The sequence below is a fragment of the Myotis nattereri genome (genome assembly GCF_964212035.1).
Source record: "Myotis nattereri genome assembly, chromosome: 16".
Classification (NCBI taxonomy): Eukaryota; Metazoa; Chordata; class Mammalia; order Chiroptera; family Vespertilionidae; genus Myotis; species Myotis nattereri.
In genome coordinates, this window is record NC_138091.1 from 21,475,042 (window position 1) to 21,499,434 (window position 24,393).

Consider the following 24,393-nt stretch of genomic DNA (forward strand, 5'->3'; position numbering starts at 1 on the left):
ATCCAAACACACCCTTGTTCAACTTGTGGCATACAATCGGGGCGGGGCGAGGCTGGAAAGCGGAAATGAAGGGCGCGAACCCGGCGCGAGCTTCCACCCCCACCCAGGCCACGTGTGCTAGCGCCGTAAGTGGGTGGAGACAGCTCGCTCCCGACCCCGCCCCTCCCTCCGTGAGGCGCCGCGGCCCTGCGGGTGGGGGCTCCGGTCCGGGCTTTGGCTGCGGCCCCGGTGTAGTAGCGGGGGCGGCGGCCGGGGGTAGCGCGGCTCCTTCCCTTGTTGTGTGTGTCGGTGCCTCCTCGCCATCTTGTTGCAAAGCCTTTTCTTGTCGGCGGGACTCCCGGGGGCCGCGGGGCGGGAGGCAATAGAAGGAAGGAAGAGAGGGAGGGGAAGGAAGAAGGCAGTGCCGCCTCTTTTTTTCTTTGCATCAAATTATTTTAAATTTGCAAATTATATTTTGCAAATATTTTGGGAGACATTGATTTTCCTGCCCGTGCTCCCCCGTTCTTGCCTGCGGAGTGCGCTGCGCCGCCCAGCCCTGTCGCCCCCCGGAGGTGATCCCTCCCTCCTGCCTGCCCGCCAGCCTGTCCTGTGCCTGGCTCGCGGGCCGCAGTCTCGGCCCCGGCGCGCCCCCGGCAGCTCTCAGCGCGATGAGCATAGAGACGCTACTGGAGGCGGCCCGCTTCCTGGAATGGCAAGCGCAGCAACAACAGAGAGCACGTGGTGAGCGGCGGGGCTGGGCCCCTGGGGCACCCGGGAAGGGGAGGCGAGCGACCCGGGCCCCCGAACCCACGCCGAAACCACGGACAAGAAGACCCTCTCCCGGGCGGCCCGCGAAGCCGGCAGTGCAAGGCTCGGCGCAAGAGCCGCCGCCCGGGGAGGGAGGAGTGTTGTGGGCAGGGAAATTAATTAATGACTTCATTAGCATGCAGCGAGGGACCCGGCTCCTGTGAGCGCCACCCCAGCTGCCTGCCACCCCTTGTGCACCTTTTGTAGGGCTCCTTTCGCGTGGGTCAGTGGCACCCTCGGTAGCTTTGAGTGTGTGAGAGCCGGGGGTGGGGTGAGCAGTGGTGTTGCGTGGGGGTGGCAGACCCGTGTGTGCGTGCGTGTGTGCACGGGGGATGTGTGATGGGAGCCTGGAGGAGAGCAGATGAACGGACGTGTACATGGGCGAGTGTACAGTGCACACGAGTGGGCGTGTGTGTAACGGAGTGTGGGGTAGAAATTACTCTACGCGGAGCAACTCCCCAGCTCCCCTGGCCCTACGGGGCGGGTGTGGGGGGCACTCCTGGCAGATCTACGCGCCACTGGGGCGGAGGCGGCCTTTGCAGAATGAAATGACATCGCGTGTCTTATGATCCTGGCCAGCCCCGCCTGACCCCGCCTCCCGGAGCTTGGGCTGGGTCTAGCGTCAGGGGTTTGGGTGAGAGCCGGCTGATTGGGTGTTTGAAAAACGGCCCGCAGGTCGCTGGGGGCAGCCCCCGGGCCCCCCTCTCTGCGCCCCACTTTAGCCGGTGTGGAATGTGGCGTGTCTGCGCGTTCCATACCCGCTTTCGGCTGGAATGCTGCGTGTGTCTGCGTACCAAGCCCGTTGGTTACACCGGCTGGTGACGTGGACGGACCCCGCCCCCGACCACGTGCACCGGGGACACTCCCGCTAGGGACGGCGCGGCCGGGCCCCTCCTCGCTGCCTCGCGCTCGACCGGAGGCGGGGTCTGGGCGGGGCTGGCCGGAGGCCTGGCGCCCGGTTGGGCCCTGGCTCTGGGCGCTGATCTCTCTCGGGGAGAGCCTTTTGCCTGCGAAGGAGGAGCCGGGCTTACCTGTCGGTTCTCGCCCCAACCTCCTGTTTTTGAGACGAGGGAAACCCTTAGAATTGCGGAGCAACCGGATATTTAGAGCTCACACGTTCCCACTGACCCCGAAACGTTCTCACCGGGATCTCCTGGCAACATCCCCGGTCACATTGTGGAATGAGCCGGGCGAAGAAGGGGCAAACTTTGGCGCTTCCTGGACAGGGGAGCGAGACGAAGATTTCAGATGCCCCCCATCCCTACTCGCCCTTGCTGACGGCCCCTAGCTTCAGGGCGCTGCAGAAGAAGGGGCTGGGGAAAGACCGTTTTCCGTGCTGCTCCCAGGGCCTCATCCCTCAGCAGTCGGGGTGTGTGTGCGGCAGCGGGGGACTCCTGCCCTCCTTAACCCTCCCCCTCCCAGCCCCTCAGGCGGGTTGGTGGTGCTGGAGATTTCGCTTCGCCCTCCTTTCCTTTCTCTCTGCCTATTGTTGCTTCAATGATGAGTCATGCAGGAGGTAGTAGTGTGTGTTGTGTGTGCGCGCGTGTGTGTGCGTGCGCGCGCGCCTGCTGCCGCGCCGCCAATGCTGCGGCCCGCGGGGGGAGTCGCAGCCGCCCAGGGACCGGGAGCGGCGGGTCGGATGGCCCAGTTGGCTCCACCGGTCTCTCAAGGTCAAAAGTCACTCGAGATATGTGAGACTGAGATGCTTGGGTTTTTCAGAACGGATGGGCCAGGACATCAACCCAAACGCCCCTCCCCCTTTTCTTTGGGGTCCAGAGTAGGGTCAGGCGGTGGATCGTGTTGGTGGTGACCGAGAACTGCGTGCCCAGAAGCAGGGGGAGGAGCTTGCACAAGATTTGGAGAGACTGAGTCACCTGCTGCCACCATCAATACAATGCAGTTCAAGAATACCTATTGTGTCCCCATTGTGTACCAGGCACTGTGCTAGAGGTGAACGGGATTGACCCTGACCTTGTCTCAGGGAAACACTCACTTCATCTTTACTTTACCTGCAGGCTAGTTGGTCATATGGGAAAAGGGAGAAGACCCCCACTATTGTCTGTCCACCCTTTCCAAAATAAGTAAATCCACAGCTGACCAGTAAGGACAGGGAGGATGTGTGCAACTCTGTGAAGGAACCTGGGAATGGTTCTCTCCTAAGAAGTTGCAGAGCCCTGCCCTCTCCCCCACATGGTGAGAGCTGGAGGTGAGTTGAAGCCTAGTTCAGCTGCCCAGGCACAGCTTGTTGGTGGGGCAGGTTCTTAGTGGATGGGTGGATGCCGGAAAGCCATATCTACACCAAAACCTCATGTACAGATGGCTAGATCAGGCCACGGCAATTTACTCTCCAGTGTTCATTTTCTCCTTGATGGCCTGTCCTCAGACTGGGAATGGGAAGAATGGGACAGGAGGGGGTGGTGCATGAATCTTCTGATCAAAACTGCAGTCCCAGGTTATGTACCTGATGAGCAGCTCTGAACAGGGAGCCTCTCATGCATGCCCCCATTTAACCTCAAGGGCCAGTTTCCTGACCTAGAGCAGCCAGATTGCTTACATGATGAACCTGAGGATGTGTGTGCCTGTGTGTGTGCCTGTGTGTGTGAGAGAGAGGAGAGGGAAGGGCAAGGTCATCTTAGTGGTTAGCAAGAGGGCTTGGTCATTTCCCAGCATTCATGGAGATGGCTCCATTGGGGGACTCTTTTCTACCTTGATTGGAGGATGCTGGCCAAGTGTCCAAGGCTTCTGACCTAGTTGCACCCTGGGCCTGCCTTATGTGCCAAGCTCACTGTTAGCATGCAGGAGGGGAGAATGACCCCACATACTTGGGGTCACCAGGTGTGGATGTCTCAAGCTCCAGCCCTGTGCCAGCTGAGCACCTGGGTCACAGTCACTGGGGATAGCTGAAGGGAGCATAATGCTGGTACACTCCATGGCCCTGGGGATCACCCCAGAGAGGTCATGCTAAATTCCCTGGGGTGGGGTGGGGTACAGCCTCTGGACAGAGCCCAGGGCAGTTACCAGAGTATGTGGGAGTGAGAAGTCAGTGCACTCATGGGTGCAGCAGAGCATTATTTTAAAGAGCCTAAACCTATATGCTCCTAGGGAGGCCCCCAGGGACTGCCAGCTTGCTTCCCCTATACTGTCTTCCCCTCCACAGTGCACTGGGAGAGGGTAGCTGCTGGGTTGGGATTGAGTCAGAGGTGGTGGGGAGGAGGCAGGACGCTTTGGTGGGCTGGGTCTGGCCTGGGCTGTCCCCTGTTCTTTACCACCAGTTAAGGTTTTTCATGCTGATCCAGGTGTGATAGAGTTTGGCCTTTCACGTGGGTCCTTTCTGGCACCTGTGAGGCGAACCTGCCTGGCTTTTGAAGAGAAGGGTATGTGAGGAGGTTACCATCTCCTGGGTGAACTTTGGAGTTGCTTTTAAAAATGGGGAATATGAGGTTTGCCTTCAGTCTGAGGCCCCAGGTCACCTATCCTTGGGATTGGGGCCCTGTCTCCCCCTAAATATGGGAGAGTGGGATACTAACCCAAGGCCAATGAAAATTTGGGTCCTGGTTCAAAGGAACGGAGGTGGGGACTGCGTTGGGCTCTGAGTGCGAGGCTCTTGTCTTGAGTGTGGGGAGGGGAGAGGTGAAGATGGGTGCAGAGAAGTGGACTAGGGATGTCCCAGGCTGGGCCTGGGAAGGGCTCCATAACTGGAACTCAGCGGGCTTCTTTCCCAGTGTGTTCCTGTGGGAAGCTGGAGCAGAGAGCTGGTTTTCTTTGGGGCTGTAACGTCAGTCAGTGCTGGCTGGAAAGGCCTGGGAGAGCAAGGCCTCCCCCAGTTGGAGTGGGCCTGCTCTGGCCCGGCAGCTCCCCTTCCTGAAGGGCAGGGGAGACAGACGCGGAAGAGGCCGGTGCTGACCTGTCCAGCTCCTGAGCTCTGGCTGCTGGGAAACCACTGAGTGCTTCCCCTCTCAGAGCACATCCCCCTCTACTTCCTCCTTTGCCTCTTTGTGGGGGGAGGGGCTCGGAGCAGGCTCTGGCTCACTCAAGTTGTTGATTGGCTAAAGGGCCCTGAGCTCTAAGGTTTTCTGGGGCCCCGGAGCCTGGCAGACAAGTGGGGGTTGATGCCCTCCTGCTGAGGGAGGTGGTTTGCCAACCTCATCCCTCAGCCCCACCCCTCGTGGGGTGGCCTGTTTGGGGCGTGTCCCTGCTGTCAGCTGGGTTAGTCTGCATTGTGAACCGGGGCAGGAGGGAGGGCAGGTTGACCAGCCTGCTCCCTGGCCTGGGGGCTGCAGCCGCTCCCCAGGGCCCTGGCCCAGCTCTGTAGCCAGGGGCCCCCAAATGGGGCAGGGTGGCGGTAGAGTGGGGCCTTTGGAGCAGGAGGGGCCGCTCCCCTTAACCCTGTTCCCAGCCAGCTGCTAAACAGGCCTCCCTTTCCTGCAAGGCTTTCTTTCAGCAGAGGTGCTGGACGATGGTGCAATGTTGCCTGAACTCGTTGCCTTGTTCAGCCTCCATTAAAAAGGCCACGGCTTTCCTTTCTGCCTGCCTTGTACCTTTCTAGTTTATGCTGCTGGGGGAGGTGGGTGGCTTTTGAGGGAAATGAGTTTCAGCAAGACGAAGGACAGAGAAGGACCAATTATGTTTTGTAGGGTCCCTGAGGGAACCAGAGGCTTTGGGACATAGCCTAAGAGTCCCGAGTCCTGAGCCTATTTCCTCATGTGTGAGCTGAAGGTGATGCCCTTGCCCTACCTGTGGTGGGGGGCTCTTGTGAGGACCCAGGTGTGTGTGTAGACACCGAGTGAGCATATGTTGGCACAGTAAGTGCCAGGCATCCACCCTGTGTCGAAGAGATCTGGCTGGGTCGACCCATTTTACCTGTGACTTGCTGTGGACCCTCAGCAAATCACTTTGCCCCTCTGAGCTAATTTATCTCAATCTGTGAAATGAAGGTACTCCTTGCCTTCTTTTATATATATACATTATTGCTTTCACAGAGGGAGAGGGAGAGAGAGAGAGAAACATCTATGATGAGAATCACTGATAGGCTGCCTCCTGTACGACCCCCCTACTGGAGACCAAGCCCACAACCCGGGCATGTGCCCGTACTGGAATCGAACCCGGGACCCTTCAGTCTGCAGGCCGACGCTCTATCCACTGAGCCAAACCAGCCAGGGCGGTACTGCTTGCCTTCTATTGGTAAATACTGTTGAAGGTCTGGCCCAGAAGCTATGATCTATCATGGACTGGCCTCTGCCCATCTCATCTGTCACCTTTGCTCCTGACCCTTGCTCATCAACTGCCTAACCCTTCAACCTTCAAGTGGCTAAGCCTTCAGCATCCTCTGTGACGCCTCCCACTCTGCCAACGCCTGTCTGCTCTCCTAGCCGGGATTATTATCCCGTTACTTGTCCCTTCCGCCACCCTCCAGCCTTGGACTCCCCAAAGGCAGGGACTGGGTGTTTCATTTGCTCATTGCTGTGCCACCAGCACTGAGCCCCAGAGCCTAGCTGGGTATGGACGGATATTTGTGGCATCTCAAGCTGAGCAGAGGTGTCACTGGGCCCTGACTGGCAGGCACAAGGTCAGGGGATGGGGTCTGCTCTGCTGGTGAAGGACAGGTGAAGCCGGAGCCCAGGGCTGTTGGTCCCGCTGAGACAATCCTTGTGTTCTCTCTGCGTAGAGGAGCAGGAGCGTCTTCGCCTGGAACGGGAACAGGAGCAGAAGAAGGCCAGCAGCCTGGCCAGGCTGGCCCATGCCCTGCCTGTGGAGGAACCCCGCATCGAGGCACCACCCCTGCCTCTGTCGCCACCAGCACCCCCACCGGCACCCCCACCCGCACTTGCCACCCCCACCCCACTGACTGTCATTCCTATTCCAGTAGTGACCAACTCCCCTCAGCCCCTGCCCCCGCCCCCACCACTGCCCCCTGCCGCCCAGCCTCTGCCCCTGGCACCTCGCCAGCCCACCCTGGTTAACACCCCTGGACTCAGCATTAAGGATCCTGCTCCCCTGCCCACCAGGCCACAGATGCCCACCCCTGCACCCCTACTGCCGGACTCCAAGCCCACCGGCAGCCCCAAGCCTCTGCAGCCCCTCCCCACACCCATCCTGACCATAGCGCCCCACCCGGGAGTCCAGCCACAGCTGGCCCCCCAGCAGCCACCCCCGCCCGCTCTTGGGACCCTGAAGTTGGCACCAACGGAAGAAGTCAAGTCCGGCGAACAGAAGAAGAGGCCTGGGGGGTAAGTGAGGTGTGGCCGAGGTGGGGCTGGCGGAATGGAGAGAACTGCCCGCCCCCATGGGCTGTGTGCCAGGGAAAGCACCCTCCCAAGCCAGCCCTTCAGAGCCAAGCCCTCCCGACCTCGCGACCAAAAGGCGCCCTCCTGAGTTTCACACAGTCTCGCTGTGCCGGCCCCTCGGGCAGGGGAATAGCATTGCCCTCTGCTCTCCGGTTCCGTCCGAGGCCGGAGCTGATGGTATTTGTAGCCTTTGGAAGGAGTGTCGCGTTATGGGTCCCCTGGGTGAGGGCTGGGGTCGGCTCCCTCTCTCTTTGAGTCGGAGGAGCCCTTGTGTCTCAGGCGGGATGGAGGGTTAAGGGGTTGTGAATTATGGGCACACATGCGCCCTCCACGGGGTGCACATCTCCCCCTGCTGCTTTGAGAGAGAGAGTCCGGAGGAAAGCCCGTGGCGTTTGGCTTGGGGGTCGGGCAGGTAGGCCGCCTAATCGGGCCCTCCTCCCTGAGCCTCCGGTCTGTCTGGGTTGCAGGATCGGAACCAGAGAAGTCCACAACAAACTGGAGAAGAACAGGTGTGTGCGCGGGCGATCGGGTTCTGCCCCTGGACCCCAGCTCCCCTCGCCCTCCCCACCCCACCCCCCCGCGCCCCCACGCCCCTCGCACGGGCTGACGGGCGCCCCCCTCCGCTCCGCAGGAGGGCCCATCTGAAGGAATGCTTTGAGACCCTGAAGCGCAACATCCCCAACGTGGACGACAAGAAGACCTCGAATCTGAGCGTGCTGCGGACGGCGCTGCGGTACATCCAGGTACGGCGCGCGGGAGCCTGCGGGGAGCGGCGGGCGGTGGTGCCGGCCCCGCGCCGCGCCAGCTTCCTCCTCCCCCGCGGCCTCCGCCCCTCGCGCAGCTCCGCCCGCCTCCACGCGGGCGCTGAGCACATGGCCGGTGACGTCAGCGGGGCTCCCCGCCCGGGAGGGGGCGGGAGGGCGCGCGCCTGCGCAGGGAGGGCGGCCCGCCGGACGGCCCCGCGGAGCCCCGCCAGCTGCCGGGCTTCGAGCCGGTGACTCACCCGCGCCCGCCCCGCTCCGCCGCCGCCGGCCGCCGGGGTGGGAAGGGCGTGGGGCGGCCCGCGCCTCCGCCCGTCCGCAGTGCCGGGGCGGAACCGGGTTCCCCCCGAGCCTCGTGGGTGGGTGGGGTCCCCTGGGTGTGGCTCCTTCCCCTCGGCGGCGCGCCGGTGAAGCCCCCGTTTTCACCCCAGAGGATTAAGGTCAACAGTGCACGAAGGTGCACGACCCGTTCAACCTGGGGTTTGGGAAATGCGGTGACAGCCCCTGTGGCACCGAATCCTTAAAAATGACGCTTTCCTTTCGTCTGGATTGTTCAAAAGCCCTTTCCAGGCGGCCCTGCTGGCTGTGTCCCCTCCCTTCGGGCATTGGCCCTCAGTAGGGGGGGGTGGGGGGAGCGCCCGTCAGATAAGACTGTTGCCATGACGGCCCGAGTTTCGGTTTCCTTGGAAACCGGCCGTAGGTTCGCGTGCCGGGAAGGAGGCTGTGGGGGTGGGGCGGGCCGCCACGCTCGGCTGCAGCGGAGACGGAGTCGGCCGTGGGGAGAGTGGGAGGGCCTAGGGCTGCCTGCCCGCGCGGGGCGGGGGCGGAGGCGCCGCGGGTCTCCCAGTCGGCGGGCTCGGGAAGCCTGAGGGCTGGGCTGGAAGCCAGCGGGGAAGCACCCCCCTCCCTCAGCCTCGGCCGCGGGGTCACAGCCCTGAGGTAACCGCTGCCTGACTCGCTGAAGGGCGGACGCACTGCCTCTCGACTGCTCCCAGCCGGCTGCCTCCCACCAGCGCGCGCCCTTCCGCCCGCCCTCCGGCCGAGGGGGCGGGGCTGGCGCGCTTCCCAGCGCCCTGGAAGGGCGGGGCCGGGCCCGCGGATTGGTCGGGCCGGGTGGGGGCGGAGCTCCTGGGCGCGCGGAGGTGGGGTGCGGGCCCCGGGTGACACAGCAAAGCCGGGTCCGCGTGGGTGCGCGCGTGCTCCTGGCGGGGCGGGGCGCGGCGCCTGCGTCCGGATGGGCTCGGGAGGGGGAGGGAGGCGGCCGGGCCGTGGTTTTAGCACCGGACCCCGGAGGCTTGTTTCTGGGATGTTTTTGCAGAATTTGGGCTTGAATGTAAGCTACTGGTCTTTCAGCCATGTAGCGTGGGAGCACATCCCTGATCAAATGCTGTGTGTGTGTGTGTGTGTGTGTGTGTGTGAATACCAGTTCCTTCTCCTGTACTCTGGTGTCGCTAAATAGGAAAAAAGTGTCTCCATCATGGGAATGTTAGGAGGATTGGCCTTCTATAAGTATTAACTTAATAGCAATTGTTGAGAAATGGGAATGTTCCTTCGTATAAACACATACTTAGGGAAGGCAGTCTTGCTGCCATGACGTGTGGGTTTGAAAGTACATCGTAGAGATTCAGTGGAACCAGCAAAATCGGGATATTTGCTTGGGCTGAATGGGAAGCAAGCTGGGTGCAGGCTGTCCACAGAGATACTTGTCCCGTGGCTGACAGTGGAAGCAGAAACTTCCAAGGCTGTCTAAACCCTCAACTTCACTCTTTTATTTTTTCATTCAAGCACTACGGACAGTCCTGTGTCTGATTCTGAGGATAAAGCAGGGAGCAAAGAAAAAAGTATGGGTCTCTGTCCTCCTGGGTTGGGTCTTGTGTTAGATTATAAACAAATAAACCAGAGGACGGTGCCGGAGGGCGTAATAAGGACAGGATTGCAGGATTTGTTCTGGGTGGGGAGTTGTTGCTGAGGACAGAGCATTTGACTTGAGACCTGAGGGTCTCAGGCGGACCCCAGCAAAGCAGAGGCAGAGAGCACACAGGCGAAGTTCTCCAGCAAGAGGACTGCCGTGCAGAGATGGGAGGCCGCAGGGCGCGCGCTGGGAGCTGAAAGAGAAAACTGGAGAGGCCACGGAGGTGGGGCGTGTACACCCAGGGCTTTGGTGGTGTGTGAGGCAGGAAGCTGTGGGAAGATTAGTCCCCGGCCAGACCCGGAGTAGCTTGGAGGTGCTAAAGCATTTGAAAAATGACAGTTAAGTGGACAGAGACAGGAAGAGGAGGAGTAGGCAGGCACCAAACCACACATCCAGGTAGTCTTAGAAAGGAAATGGGTTGAAAATGAAGCAATGTGTGTCCAGCCGGTGTTGCTCAGTGGTTGAGCCTCAACCCGTGAACCAGGAGGTCACAGGTTTGGATTCCCGGTCAGGGCACATGCCTGGGTTGCGGGCTCGATCCCCAGTAGGGGGTGTGCAGGAGGCAACTGATCTATTCTCTCTCGTCATTGATGTTTCTATCTCTCTCTCCCTCTCTCTCTCTCTGAAGTCAATTTAAAAAATATTAAAATGAAGCAGACTAAAGTTATACCCTGGGGAAACTTTCAGGGGCTTCTAGGCCTGTGGGGAACTGGGCTGGGTGAGAAAAGGAGGGGTGGGCCCCTGATGTTCTCCCTGCGCCAGAAGTCTACCTCTCCTGCTAGCACAGTGGTTCTCAACCTTCTGGCCCTTTAAATACAGTTCCTCATGTTGTGACCCAACCATAAAATTATTTTCGTTGCTACTTCATAACTGTAATGTTGCTACTGTTATGAGTCGTCATGTAAATATCTGATATGCAGGATGGTCTTAGGCGACCCCTGTGAAAGGGTCGCTCGAACCGCCAAAGGGGTCGCGACCCACAGGTTGAGAACCGCTGTGCTAGCAGGTAGAGTTCAGGATGGCCACTTGCAGCCCGCAGCAGCCAGGTTGGAGTGAGGGTTGACTCGCCACAGGCTCTGTCATTTATGCGGCCTCAACTGATGTCATGTCTAGCAGTCGCCTCTTTGGGGGAGAAGCCAGACAGGTGGGTGTGGGTAAGAGGAGGGGGTCTTTCTGGCAGAAATATGGGGAGAAGCAGGTTCATCTCAAAGCCAAGGAGGTAGAGGGGGCTGTGTGGCCTGGGACGGCTACGGAAGTGTAAAGCTACCAGGTTTCGGGCTGCTACCGAGCATGGCTGTGTCTGGGCTTTATGTGGCAGGCACGAGTGGTTTGAGGTATCTCACTGGTGCGGTAAGGAATTAAGGTCTGTAGGAGGGGACGTGGGGAAGTTGGGCCTAGTTGGTGTGTAGAGTTGAAGACATTGCTATGCCCAAGAGGGACAGGTGAACAGTCAAGAGGGGCTGCGCTGAGGAAATGAAATCGAGAAACTCAAATCTCATGGTGACTGTGCTTCTCCTGAGATGAAGGGAGAGGCAGGATAGAGGTGGGAGCTCACACACTCCCATCCTCAGATTCTTCCCCTGGGCCAAGTGAGACACTGTCCACAGCTCTGTCCTGCCACTGGGGGAGCCAGGGATATGCGCCAACTACAGAGGAGTCCTTGCCTTCCCTCACAGGGTCAGACAGGACAGTGTGTATGCGGTGGAAAACTAAACATGAGATATTTTGTGATATGAGTCACTGTCTGATTAAGTGTACCCTGGCAGTTTCGTGAAATGCTCAGGTATGTGGTGTTTGTCAGGAGGATGTACTGTTGAGGGCCGTGGAGGAGGTGGGGCCAAGTGTGGTCTTGGAGCCCAAGCAGATAAGACTGAGAAGGGAGGAGCCACATGTGAGCATCAGGATACGTACGGTTGGGAGAGGCAAACCAAGACCGAGCGGTGAGTTTGGTGCATGAAGAGCCAGTAGCTCTGCACTGGCCGTGACTGGCAAGCTTGGAAGCTAGAAGCTCAGGAGCAGTTCGGGTAAGAGACCCGGGAGGTAGCAGGGCAGGATTGTCTGTCATCTGGTTGGCCCAGCAGTCACGACATGCGTGGGCCGAGGAGAAGCCAGCCACAGGGAGGCCTGTGAAACTGAGGTTGGTTTAATGGTTTCAGAGGCAGGAGGTCATGGAGGATGGCTGAGACTTGGAGTGAAAGGCAGCCAAGAAACAGGACATGAGCTGGCATTTTGGAGCTGCTGTTAAGCCTCATGCAAAGGGAAACTGGAGGCCCTTCTGACAGGGAGCAGTGCCACAGTCTGAGAGATGGCATCCAGCCCCTATGTGAGGGGGCAGCCTAAGGGCATATGGTCGCCTGTGGCCCTGGAGAACTTGAAGGAGAGTTGGCACCTTGCATAAGGGTGTTCTTAGCGAAGTGGGTGACATCAGCTTCTCGGGTGAGAGTGACCCGGAACCTGTGGGAAAGACAGAAGCCTCTCCAGGGGTGCTCAGTCAAGTCAGCGATGCTGTCCAGCACCCCGAGAGCCATTTCTCATTGGTCATTGCAACTCAGGTACAGGTGTTAGAGGAGGAGCACATTCCAGGGCTGAGGGTGGTTCCGCAGCCTGGGGAGCCTAGGGGCTGTGAGCAGTGTGAAAACGGGCTCAGGGAGTGACCTAGGAGGTCAGAGAGGAGGTGCAGAGCCAGCAGCCGCTGGGGGCCAGATAGAGGCAGATCAAGAAATGTGGGGGTTTTGCAAAGCCTAGTGGGTCATCCTCTAAGAACACTGAAGTAGACTAGTGAATGATGAGGTGGAGAAAAGGGCTGACCCATTTGGGGTTCTATGGGGAATGGGTTCCAAGGAGGGTAGCTTCCGGCATCAGTGGGTGACATAATGGTACGAATGGTGGTATGTATAGGCCTTGGGCAATACCTGAGAAATCTGTGACACCTTTTGTCATTTGCAGAATGGAGGGAGGTGCTGCCAGGAGGGTGGATGGGCTAGAGGCAGCGAAGCCCTCCAGACCAGAGTTGATGTGGAGAAGGGGAAGTCGCTGACCTGGATCTGTGCTTTCTCTTAATGAGACCTGCCGGAGAGCCCACAGTCCTTGGACACTGGGCCTCACTGGGCAGAGCGATGGCCCAGGAGGCAGGTGTGGTCTCCAGCAGCCCCCATCAGCCCCCTAGTCACTGCAGACCTGCCCCTGTGGACCAGGTGATCTGGAAGCAAGGGTGGCTGTGGGGGGACGTTCGCGGTACTGTGGGCCCAAGGTTGCTGCTCAGGGTGTCCTGCTTTTCCTTGCCCTGCTCTCCAGTCCCTGAAGAGGAAGGAGAAGGAATATGAGCATGAGATGGAGCGGCTGGCGCGGGAGAAGATCGCCACGCAGCAGCGGTTAGCAGAGCTCAAACATGAGCTGAGCCAGTGGATGGATGTGCTAGAGATTGACCGTGTGCTCCGACAGACAGGCCAGCCCGAGGACGACCAGGCTTCCACCTCTACTGCCTCTGGTGAGCCCCACCTCTCAAACGTCAGGCTTCCTGGCCAGGCATTTGCCTGCTGGAAAAGGTGCCCTCCCATCCCAGCCCCACGATGTCCCCAGGCCCCAGGGGCATCTGTTTCTCCAGCCTTGTGTTTCCAAGCCCTCTGACCTATCCTTGTCCTCGTGTCCCCACAGAGGGCGAGGACAACATAGATGAGGACATGGAGGAGGACCAGGCCGGCCTGGGCCTGCCTAAGCAGAGCCAGCGCCCCCACCCGGAGCTGCCGAAGCCACCGCCCATCACCGCCCCTGTGCCTCTGCCTCCCCACCCGCACCCCCACCCCCAGCCTGTGGCCCTGTCTCCGGCCCATCTGCCTGGGCAGCAGCCGCCACCACAGCAGAAGACACCTCTGCCGGCTCCTCCTCCCCCACCAGCTGCCCCTGCCCAGACGCTGGTACCAGCTCCTGCCCATTTGATGGCTGCATCTGGGGGAGGCTCCACAGTCATCGCCCACACAGCCACCACCCACGCCTCAGTCATCCAGACTGTGAACCACGTTCTCCAGGGGCCAGGCGGCAAGCACATCGCCCACATTGCCCCCTCAGCCCCCAGCCCTGCTGTGCAGCTGGCACCTGCCACACCCCCTATTGGCCACATCACAGTGCACCCTGCCACCCTTAACCACGTGGCCCACCTTGGCTCCCAGCTTCCCCTATACCCACAGCCTGTGGCAGTGAGCCAGCCCGTGGCGGTGAGCCACATTGCCCACACCCTCTCGCACCAGCAAGTGAATGGCACAGCTGGGCTGGGGCCCCCCACCACCGTCATGGCAAAGCCAGCCGTGGGGGCTCAGGTGGTGCACCACCCCCAGCTGGTGGGCCAGACAGTGCTCAACCCTGTGACCATGGTCACCATGCCCTCCTTCCCGGTCAGCACACTCAAGCTGGCTTGAGGATGAGGCCACTCAGAGGCCCCCAGTGGGGGCAAGAAGGGGAACCTGTCCCCACACTCTCCCACCAGCTCCACACATTCCAGTCCGGCCCAGGCCCACCCCACCCACACCCACCCCCAGGCCTCCTAGGGGAAGGGGGTGCAGAGACTCTGAGCCAGGGGAGGGAGCTGGGCACAGGGCAGGGGGTTAGTTCACTGCACTAGGACTTGATAAAGTGATGAGAGACGCTCTGGTGGACGTGCTGCCGATTCAGCCTGGTGCTGTTCCTGCCTCCCCATCCTGTCCCCTGAAACAGTTTGATGTGGATGTCATGTTCTCTGCCTTCTCCCTCCCCTGCTGCCTTCCTGTGCTGCTGCTGCTATTGCTCTGTCTGGTGATGTGGCTGAGGACCTGGGCCCTCCCTCCCGAGCCTCAGCCTCTCTTCCCAGGCCTATGGAGGGGAAAGAGGAGGAGCTGAACTGAAGCAACTTGGCTCAGAAAGTTGGGGAGCACTGTGGGCCCTATTCTGAGTGCAGGTGAGAAGTCCTAGGAAGTGGCTGGTGTGGAGTCCTACGCAGACAGGCGGGTGCCCCAGCCTGGGGCGCGCCAACCCAGTTGCAGTCACTGTGATTGCTTACAGCAGAAACTAGTTAGGATTTTCTACCAACAGTAAGCCAAACCCAAGCTGCTGCCAAGTTTCTGAGCCTTTCACCCCTTACTACTGGGCTCCTGACCTCAAGAGGGCAGGCTGAGGGTGGGGTGGGGAAGGAGGGACTTGGCTGTCCCATCGCCCCCACCATCCCCGCCTGGGTCTGGACTGAACTGCTCCGGACCTCGTTCCCATCCCTAGGCGTGGCTTTTGGCTTCCAGAAGGCTGTCACTCCCCCGACTCACTGGCCTCTGCTTAGTGCTCTGCACTCCCCTGCGGATGGGTACCTGGCTGCCACCTGGGAGACATGGACCAACATCCGGTCTGGGTTCCAGGAGCCTGAAGCCACACTGTTGAGACAGGGGTCCCCCTAGGCTCCCAGCCCTTTCCCACGGAGGCCCTGAGGACCTGCAGAGGGAGCAGAGCCGGGCTGTTGCAGGGCTGCTTCTGCCCCAACAACGCCGTCTCTAGCGTCATCTCCGCCCTGAACGTTGCCCTTTCTCCGGTGGGCGTTACTGAGAACCCTGGTGGGGGCTTCTGTGTGCCACTGCCTTCCTCTGAGGAAAGGTCCTTAGTTGGGCCAAGGGCAGGGCTGAGCTTGGGGTGGAGAGGAGTGAGGGGAGCTGGTGTGTAGGGGATGCTGTTTTCCCTGCCTCCGCCTTGGCAGACTTTGATGTTTTTAATTTTTTTAATGTATTTTTTATTGATTTTGGAGAGGGAGGGAGAGACAGAAACATCAATGATGAGAGAGAATCATTGATTGGCTGCCTCCTGCATACCCCGCACTGGGGATTGAGCCCCAACCCAGGCATGTGCCCTGACGGGGAATCGAACCATGACCTGGTTCATAGGTCGATGCTCAACCACTGAGCCGCTCCGGCTGGGAGGGGTCTCTTTTTACGTAGGCGTTTATTACACGTGGCCTTGTGTCAGACACACCATTACACACGCGGGCACACTCGGCTCCCCACCTGGACACAGGCCTCTCAGTGTGGAGAGAGGACGAGAGTGTCCCTAGGTGTGAAGTTTGCACTGACAGGTTGGGGCCCAGGATCCTCTGGAGTGGCCCCCACAGAGGTCTTGAATGGATTTCTATGCCTAAGAACTCCCTTGCAGTTCCTCCCTGGTCCTGGAGACCTCCCAGGGGACTTTCTCCTGTCTCTCCTGGGGGTGGGGAAAGGGAAGGCCTTTCAGATGCCTTAGAGGCCTCCAGGAGAGAGTCCCGTTCCGCCCCCAGCCCACGCAGCGCTCCCACCTCACAAGCTTGCTGCCTTCCTGCACCTGCAGCCGCTAGCACCACCCGGGTCCTCTGGAGCCAGTCCCACTCCCGATGTGATTACAATGGAAAGAACAGGGAGAAGGGCAGGCCTGGTGCCCAGGGAAGAGTCCAAAACATGGGCAAACCGCCTCTCCTCAGCTCCGTTCACCTCCCTACATCCTGAGGCTGGTCCAGTTAAAACTTGTGTCAGCCAGTCGCCCCTCGGGCCTGCACAGATACCTCATCCGCCCGCTGCCCGTGCCCCTCTCCGTCCCCAGCAGTGGGGGCTCTGAATCTAGTGCCGAATGACTATGTCCAGACTGGTGACGATGGGTGTTGCTGTTCTTGTTGTTTGTGAATGCTGTGACTCTGTGCCCGAGAGGGCAGCCGCCCAGCCCTTTGGGCATCTCCCTTCTGAGAGCTATCAGGACCACATCTGTCCTCACCCTGTGGGACCGCCTGCCCTGCCCCCCCCCCTCCCTAGCCATTCCAGCCTGGGGGACGTGCGCACACACACATCTTACCTCTCATGCGTGTTTTACTTTTTGATGTTCAGAGTGGCTCACTGGCTGGGAATCTTTACCTCGGGGAGCGGGGGAGGTTGGTTCCTTGGGGCGGGGGGGGGGGGGCCAAAGAAGGGCAGGGAATGCCTGGAGGGAAATGGGGGCGGGGGTCACCAGAACCCCTGCTCTCTCCAGGAACAGCTGCTGCTCCCCCATCCCAGGATCCCACCCCCATCCCCCAAAGAGGTGGCCCTTGTTTACAGTGAGGACTCGGTCACTGTGTCTCTGTTTCCTGAAATATAAATCGTAGTGACCCCAGACTGTAGAGATTTTTATGTGTTTGGATACATCTGCTGTGTGGGAAAAAAAATTACAAAAAACCCTACTTTTGTACATATTGTATTTTTACTATTGAACTGTATTCTAGTGGCTGTTCATGCTCCAAGACTTTAGGTATTGAGACATGAATACTATCCATGTAATAAGCACTTGCCTGGAATAAAATATAAAATTGAAATAAACCTGCACTGAAACCTGAGATGGAGCTGCCAGCCCGCAGCATCTGGGTCCTTTTGTTGCAAAGGGAGGGAGAGACGTCCAGCAAGAAGCAGCAGGTCCCTTTCCCTGTTGGTGTTTGGGGGATGGTCCTCCAGCAGCTTCGGTGCTGGTCAATTTTAGAAGAAGGTTAGAGACCTTCCCATTCTGATCCCGGTGTCGAATCATCAAGCTCCCAGAGCTGCAGTTCTGGTCTTCCTTATGCTTTTACAGTACTTCCTCAAACCTATCTTGTTTTATCTCATAACAACAGTGAAGTAAAGCCAAGAAGTAGCCCCATTCTGGCAGAAAAAGTAACAGGTTTGAGATGGCTAAGTGACGTTCGAGACACAGCTAGCCTGGACCTTGTGTAGCTTCCATCAGACCTCGACTCGTGCCAAGCAGTGCCATCCCGCCCTGGGCCTGCTGTACAACTGGGGGATCCTAAACTCATGAAAGTTCCAATGGAAAAGAAGGTGCGGAAGGGAAGCATTCATGGGGTAGAGGTTAGGACAGGTCAGCTGGGAGTCCATGAGGCTGTCCTTCCAGGGGAGGGAACAAGAAGAGGAAGAGGTCAAAACCATGCTCTAAGGTGGCTTGCAAACCAGGTTTTGGAAAATCTTTGTCCCTGTGACTACATCTTCCCAGTTGAGGGGAAACCGGCCCTTTGGCAGGCTGTCTCAGGAAGAGGTGGGGAGGTGAGGGAGCAAGTAGCTGGGCCTAACTACAGACCAGGCAGGCCACTTCATCCTGCCTTGCTTAACTCCCTGACACCTGCCCCACTCCCAGCCCCAGCCTGGGGTACTGACTCAGTTTCTCTTTGGAGGGTGAGTCCAGGGATGTAGGAGGCGTGTGGGTGCAGGTGTGTGTGTGTGTGTGTGTGTGTGTGTGTGTGTGTGTGTGTGTGTGAGATGTCATCCTCAGGGAAGGTAGTGGTGGCCACTAATGTATTGGGGTTCCATTAGTTGAAAAAAGCCAGCCTCAAAAGGCCAGACAGTGCCCCACAATTCCTCCAGTCCTTTTCACTTGTGAGATGCTGGCTCCCTCTACTGGTAGCTCCAGGGAGAGATGGGTGCCTTCAATTAAGGCAGCGGTTCTCAACCTGTGGGTTGCGACCCCTTTGGCGGTCCAACGACCCTTTCACAGGGGTCGTCTAAGACCATCCTGCATATCAGATATTTACGATTCATAACAGCAACATTACAGTTATGAAGTAGCAACGAAAATAATTTTATGGTTGGGTCACAACATGAGGAACTGTATTTAAAGGGCCAGAAGGTTGAGAACCACTGATAGGGAAGGCCAACCCTTAAACTTAATCATTTCCTGCGCGCCCTCTCAGTGTCAGACACCATGCCCAGCACTGGGACAGAGATGAAGACTGCCCCTGGTAATGATGACCCAGTATCATCTGAGAGCTATCACTATATCACAAGGGTTGGCAGAAACTCCCCTCCCTGCACTCAAAGCACAGACTCCCACCCCAGCTCAGCTGGAGCCTGCAAGAGAGGGGCCTATGGCCAGAGCAACGGGAAACAAAAATCCCAAGTAAGAATCCAGGAGCTTCCATTTAGCAGCTCTGCTCACTCTGTGAAAGAAGTCTTACAGAGTTGGAGGGATGATGTTTGCTTTCCTCACACTCCCTGCTCCTCCTATCCACACACGCATTCCCTTCAGCTGACCCAACCTTCTAGTTCCAGAAGCCCATTCAGGGCGTATTCAGGGGCCCTTTCCACACTCAGCAGGTTTGACTTCTCTTGAGGCTCCCCCTAAGTTTGAAGCAGACATCTCAGAGACAGTGCTCAGTGAGCGGGGTCTTTCCCCATTGGCTGGAGGGGCTGGGAGGCTCCAGCTTATCATTGTAGCTATTCAGGAGGTCAGGCTGCGAAGGCGTGGGACAAGGACCTACACTAATCCAGGGGATGCAGAGGCCATTGGTCAGTCTGAGATGGGACTGCTGGCTCTCGGGGTTCTCTTTGGTTCTACCTACTATCCCCACCCCAACCAGCCCATCGCCGAGGCCCCCCTCTTTTGGAAATTTGGTTCTCTCTTTTCGCCACCCTTGCCTCATGGGGTTGGCCTTCCTTACTGTTCTATTGTGGAGATGACAGAATTCCCGCACACAGTCACTCGCTGTCCGGCACCAGCCCACAAGCAGCCTCCAGAGCCTCGAGCATTGCCAAATGCTGTGTTTATTGGTTTGTTACACTGAAGAGTATAGTTTCTGAGCCAAAAATCATACACACTCTGCTCCTCACAAACCACTGAGTCACTAAGGCAGGCACACAATGGCCACCGTGCTTGGTGTAGGCTGAGGACTCACAGACAAGAGTGGGCAATGGGGCGGGCTGGCCCCCAAACAGGCCGTGCAGTGCCTGGGACAGGGGTGGGCTGGGAGGGGGGGGGTGGGGCTGTGCTGGATGCAGAAAAGCTGCTGGGTCCTTTTCTGTTTCTCAAATGCAGGAAGTCTCCAGCCCTTAGTGGTTGCTGGGCAGGCCCCAGTCCCTGTGGCAGAGTAGCCTCCTGGGCCTGGGGCAAGGCCCAGCCTGCATGTGTTGGGGGCTGGGGGCGGGGATGGCAGAACAAGCAGCATGGCACCTCCCCTCATGAGTGAGGCTCTCCCATGGGGGCTTCTGGGTCCTTAGGCCTCTGGACATCCTGAGAAGCATGTGGAAGGCAGAGCTAACCTTGCTTTTCACCAGCGACAAAGAAGAGAGATGCAGGCACCCCCTCCTTCCAGCCTTAGGACTCAGCGGATGCCTGGGGTAAACGATGGGCTGCCCCCAAGTTTTGGGGCCACCTTTGAGAGGAGGCTGTGACAGGATCCCCTCCCTAAGGAATCACCTGGGATACCTCTTGAGAGAAAGTGCTCCAACCACATTCCAGATCCTCCAGCTGGCAAAGTGTCGTGTATACAGTTTTCAGGGATGCATCTAATGCATAAAGCAAGAGCGAGGTGGCAGGAGTGAGACTGTACAGATACACGTGGGTGCACTGTACGGGCTGGGGAGGGCATGGGGTCACCTCAGGTGGCCAAAGGCAGTGGCAGTGCTGCTGAGGTGGGCTGCTCTGCCCAGTCTCAGAGGAGGACCTGGAAGGTGGCCCAGGAAACACACCCAAACTCGCAGCCATTCTGGCTGCCCCGACTGGGATTGGTGCACACACATGCACTGGGCCTACAAAGGGACTCTCAGAAGAAATACAACAGAGTCCCCTGGCCTCACACGACCCTCACCAGTGGGGCCCAGGCAACTATAGCCCTGGTGACTCGACAGGGCCCCAGGCTGACCCAGGAGAGAGCATGGGGCACTCAGGCTGAGGCTGCAGGGGCAGTGGGGCTATTTCCAGGTGTTTGAGAAGGGAGCAGAGTAGGTGTTCCCCAGGTCAGCTGCTCCCTGAGGCTGCCCCTTCCCCTCCTGGCCCTGACCTGAGGGTACCCTGGCCCCTGACTTGCCCTTCAGGGCCAGAACTGCCCGGAGTCGGATCCCAGGCTCACACTTTGTTAGGAACACGGCTGGGCAGGCAGGGTTGGCTGAGGCGGGGGGCAGTCTCTGCTGTGCGCCCTGCACCTCTCCCCGCGGAGCCCAGGGCCAGGAGCCGAGGCTCCGGCTGGCTGCTGCCTCCTGGCCCTCACTTGTTCTCTATGAGCATCTGCACCTTGTGGACGAGGTCCCGGGCAATCCGCAGGATCTCCTGGGCATCGTGATGCTCAGCTCGTTCTGGAGGAAACATGGGTAACTGTGGGGATGCAGGAGCGAGGGCAACAGTCTGGGAGGAGCCCTATGGCTGCCCACCCTACTCCATTTCCACCTGCTGGACTCCTGACATCTGTGTATGGGGAGGGGACCCGGTATTTCTGAGCCTCTCCAACCCTGCCCAGGCCAGGAGTGGAGGCCCCTATGCCCTTGTTGGGGACAGCCAGATGGCTGGACAAGCTCCTACCATTGAAGAACTTGATGATGTCGGTGAAGTCCATGTTGTTGTCACGGATAATCTCACGGTAGGCCTCCACCAGGGCCAGGGCAATGAAGAGGACAAAGTGCTCTGATGAGATGTGCTGGGCCGCCCAGACCACCTCCCACACCGCAAACACATCCTCATACAGCAGCTCTGGGGACAAAAAGGACTGAGGCTGAGTCTGCCACCCACGGCCTCCAATGGGGCCACGTATGGAGACAGCGCTCCAGGGGCCGAAGTTCTGGGCTTCTCTCCATTACGCAGCCGGGTCCAAGAGGGGGTGGGCTCCGTGCGCCAGGCCAAGACCCTGCCCTTCTCCTTGGTAATTCCTGCAGATGAAGCCCCTGTAGGCTCTACTCTCTTCAGCTACAGCAGCTCTGCTTTTAGAAACCTTGGTGCACAGAGGGGATTTGGTTGGGAAACGGTACCAAAAGCCGTTGCCTGAGGGTGATTTTCCACCCTGTCTTCACTTTGGAGTCACCTAAAGAGCTTTTAAAATCTCGATGCCCAGGCAGCCAGCCACACTAGTAGTCTGAGGCCCTGGAGAGCCTAGAGCCGTGGTCGGCAAACTGCGGCTCGCGAGCCACATGCGGCTTTTTGGCCCCTTGAGTGTGGCTCTTCCTAAGCCTGAGGAGTACCCTCATTAAGTTAATAACAATGTGCCTACCTATATAGTTTAAGTTTAAAAAATTTGGCTCTCAAAAGAAATTTCAATCGTTGTACTGTTGATATTTGGCTCTGTTGACTAATGAGTTTGCCGACCACTGGCCTAGAGCATTGGTGTTTCTAAAAAATTCCCCAGGTTGCCCTAGCTGGCTTGGCTCAGTGGATAGAGCGTCAGCCTGTGGACTGAAGGGTCCCAGGTTCAATTCCAGCCAAGGGCACATGCCTGGGTTATGGGCTCAACCCCCATGGGGCATGCAGGAGGCAGCCGATCAATGATTCTCTCATCATTGATGTTTCTATCTCTCTCTCTCTTTCTCCCTTCCTCTCTGAAATCAATAAATATATTAAAAAATAAAAATAAAAAGTTCCCCAAGTGGTTCCAAAGTTCAGTTAGGGTCCAGAACCAATGACTTTGGGGCAAAAGGGTCACCCAGACCCCTGACCCTAGGCCTGCCATCCAACCCTCCTCTTACCTCTCTTAAAATCCAGCAGGAACCAGCGGTAACAGAAGTAGAAATGGGTGTAGTCTCCATTCTGATGCATCAGTTCAAACAGCTCTGAGTCCAGGATCTTGTGTGAGTGAGAAAAGAGAGAAGGACTGAGTCTATGTGCCTCTTCCCTGCTGGCCCCACCCTCCACCAGGCCCCTTCTGCTGTGGCGCCTGGCGCTGTGCTCGAGCCCCCTCTCATCTCTTAGGGTGCACTCTGCGGCCCCACCTTCTCTCTGGGTTTGTAGTCTTTTTGGACTTATACCATTTTTCTTTTTCTTTCTTTTTTTTATCCTTACCCAAGGATACGTTTATTGACTTTTTAGAGAGAGAGAGAGAGAGAGGAACATCAATGTGAGAGATGGTAAATTGATTGGTTACCTCCTGTATGCACACCGACCAGGGATTGAACCCTCAATCTAGGCATGTGTCCTGACTGGGATTCCATTCTGCAACCTTTTGGTGTACAATGCTCCAACAACTGAGCCACCTGGCCAGGGCTCTGGGTGTTTGACTTCTTCAACCACACTATTCACCAGAATTTTCATGAGCACAAGCATTCACATATTGACATTCCTCTCCATTTTTAACAGTGAAAACAATGCGTTTTCAGAAACAAACTCATAGATACGGAGAACAAACTGATGGTTGCCAGATGGGAGGGGTGGGGGGCTGGGTGGAAAAGGTGAAGGGATTAAGAGGTACAAATTGGCAGTAACCAGTCACGAGGATGTAAACTACAGCACAGGGAATATGGTCGGTAACACTGTAATAACCATGTATGGTGCCAGGTGGGTGCCAGCCTTATGGGGGCATCACCATGCCTCATAAGTTAGGAATGTGTCTAACCACTACGCCGTACACCTGAAACTAATATAATATTGAATGTCAAGGGGGATCCAAGATGGCAGCAGAGTAGGTGGAAGTTATGCTCACCTCCTCCCAGGTCCCAGCTGGAATTACAACTAAATTATAAAACAATCTGAATAACCAAATGAACAGAAGTCTTATTACCAAGGACTGACAGAAGAAGCCACAGGAGACTGGTAGGAAGGAAGGGCAGAGACGTGAAAAGGGCTGGCCCTGCTCCCACGTGTGGCGGCTGAGACTCTGAAGGGATATCTCAGCTGCAGAAAGAAGCTGGGAAGCATGGGGTCTCAGCCCCACATGGGGCTTCCCAGCCTGGAACACCAGAGCCAGGAATAGAAGCCCACATTAACTACTGTGAGCTTCTATTTCAACCATTAATTGGGGGGAAAATGTGTGTGTGTGTGGTTTTTTTTAATGAAAGAAATTAAGCTTATATATAAAAGAAATTTTTGGACCACTCCCTGGCCTGCTTGTGGAAGACGGACAAGCCCAGTGGTGCCTGGTCACGTGCCCAGGAGCAGCTACAGTCCTCACCTGGATGAGGGAGCGCATGTTAGCAAAGTGGGTGTCCATGGCGCCCCCATTGGGGAAGTTCTGGCTCATCCTCTTCATGAGGTGGCTGAAACAACTGTAGGTCAGCTGATCTGAGGGGAGACAGGAATGAGGCCACAGGGCAGGAGACCCTAACACCTCACTTCACAGGGGGTGCCTGTGGCCCAGAGGACTGGGCTGGCTAATATTCCTACCCGTGTAGACCTGGCAGTCTTCTTTCCTTCTCCAGCTTATGTCAACCCGCCCCCATGCCTGAGGCGCATGCCACTGTGGGAACTCCCCCTTCCCCGGCCCTATCCCTCACCATTATCAAGGATGACGAGGAGCGGGCCCTATCCCTCACCATTATCAAGGATGACGAGGAGCGGCGCCAGCAGATCACACATGCCCTGCACGTAGCCCACGTCCAGGTGTTCCCACACGTAGCTGGAATCCCAGGGACAGGGTCGCTGTAGGTGTGTGCCAGTCCCCATCCCCTCAGGGATCCCCAGGGAGATGGGGCTTAGAGTAGCCTGCTACCCAGAAGTCAGCCTTCCGGGGCCCTAAGCACTGGGAGTACCATGGTGAACAACTAGCCCTGTCTTCAAGGCACGCAGGGGGTCAGGGACAGAGACAAGGCTGGGGCGGGGCGGGGGAGCCCCGGAGTGAGGCAGAACAGGAAGGCTTCCTGAAAAACCTGTGATGAAGAGGGCGGGGCAGGGGCACTGCAGAAGGAGGTGTTCCCCCCAGAGGGAGTCCAGTGCGAGTCTGGTGCAGCGAGGGGGCAGGGCACTGCTGACCTAA

At 58.0% G+C, this 24,393-nt stretch overlaps 2 protein-coding genes across 3 annotated transcripts in view; one reads left to right on the forward strand and one right to left on the reverse strand.

Moving 5' to 3' along the window:
• Positions 1–647: 647 nt before the first annotated feature.
• MNT (MAX network transcriptional repressor) lies at positions 648–17,082 on the forward strand (the record flags this gene model as incomplete). The annotated part of the gene is made up of 6 exons (XM_081109227.1): positions 648–720; positions 6,452–7,013; positions 7,538–7,579; positions 7,702–7,813; positions 13,038–13,230; positions 13,398–17,082. The coding sequence occupies 6 exons, from the start codon at positions 648–650 to the stop codon at positions 14,153–14,155; spliced, it is 1,740 nt and encodes a 579-aa protein (XP_080965353.1). The 3' UTR covers positions 14,156–17,082.
• A 2,170-nt stretch (positions 17,083–19,252) lies between these two features.
• SGSM2 (small G protein signaling modulator 2) overlaps positions 19,253–24,393 on the reverse strand; it is a 35,300-nt gene continuing 30,159 nt past the window's right edge. For both annotated transcript variants that reach the window (XM_081109226.1, XM_081109225.1), the window contains 5 exons: positions 23,954–24,036; positions 23,593–23,702; positions 22,175–22,271; positions 21,021–21,188; positions 19,253–20,797 (listed from right to left, as the gene is read on the reverse strand). In XM_081109226.1, coding sequence (XP_080965352.1) covers positions 20,709–20,797; positions 21,021–21,188; positions 22,175–22,271; positions 23,593–23,702; positions 23,954–24,036 — 547 coding nt within the window. In that variant the 3' untranslated portion in view covers positions 19,253–20,708. The remainder of the gene's footprint in view (positions 20,798–21,020; positions 21,189–22,174; positions 22,272–23,592; positions 23,703–23,953; positions 24,037–24,393) is intronic.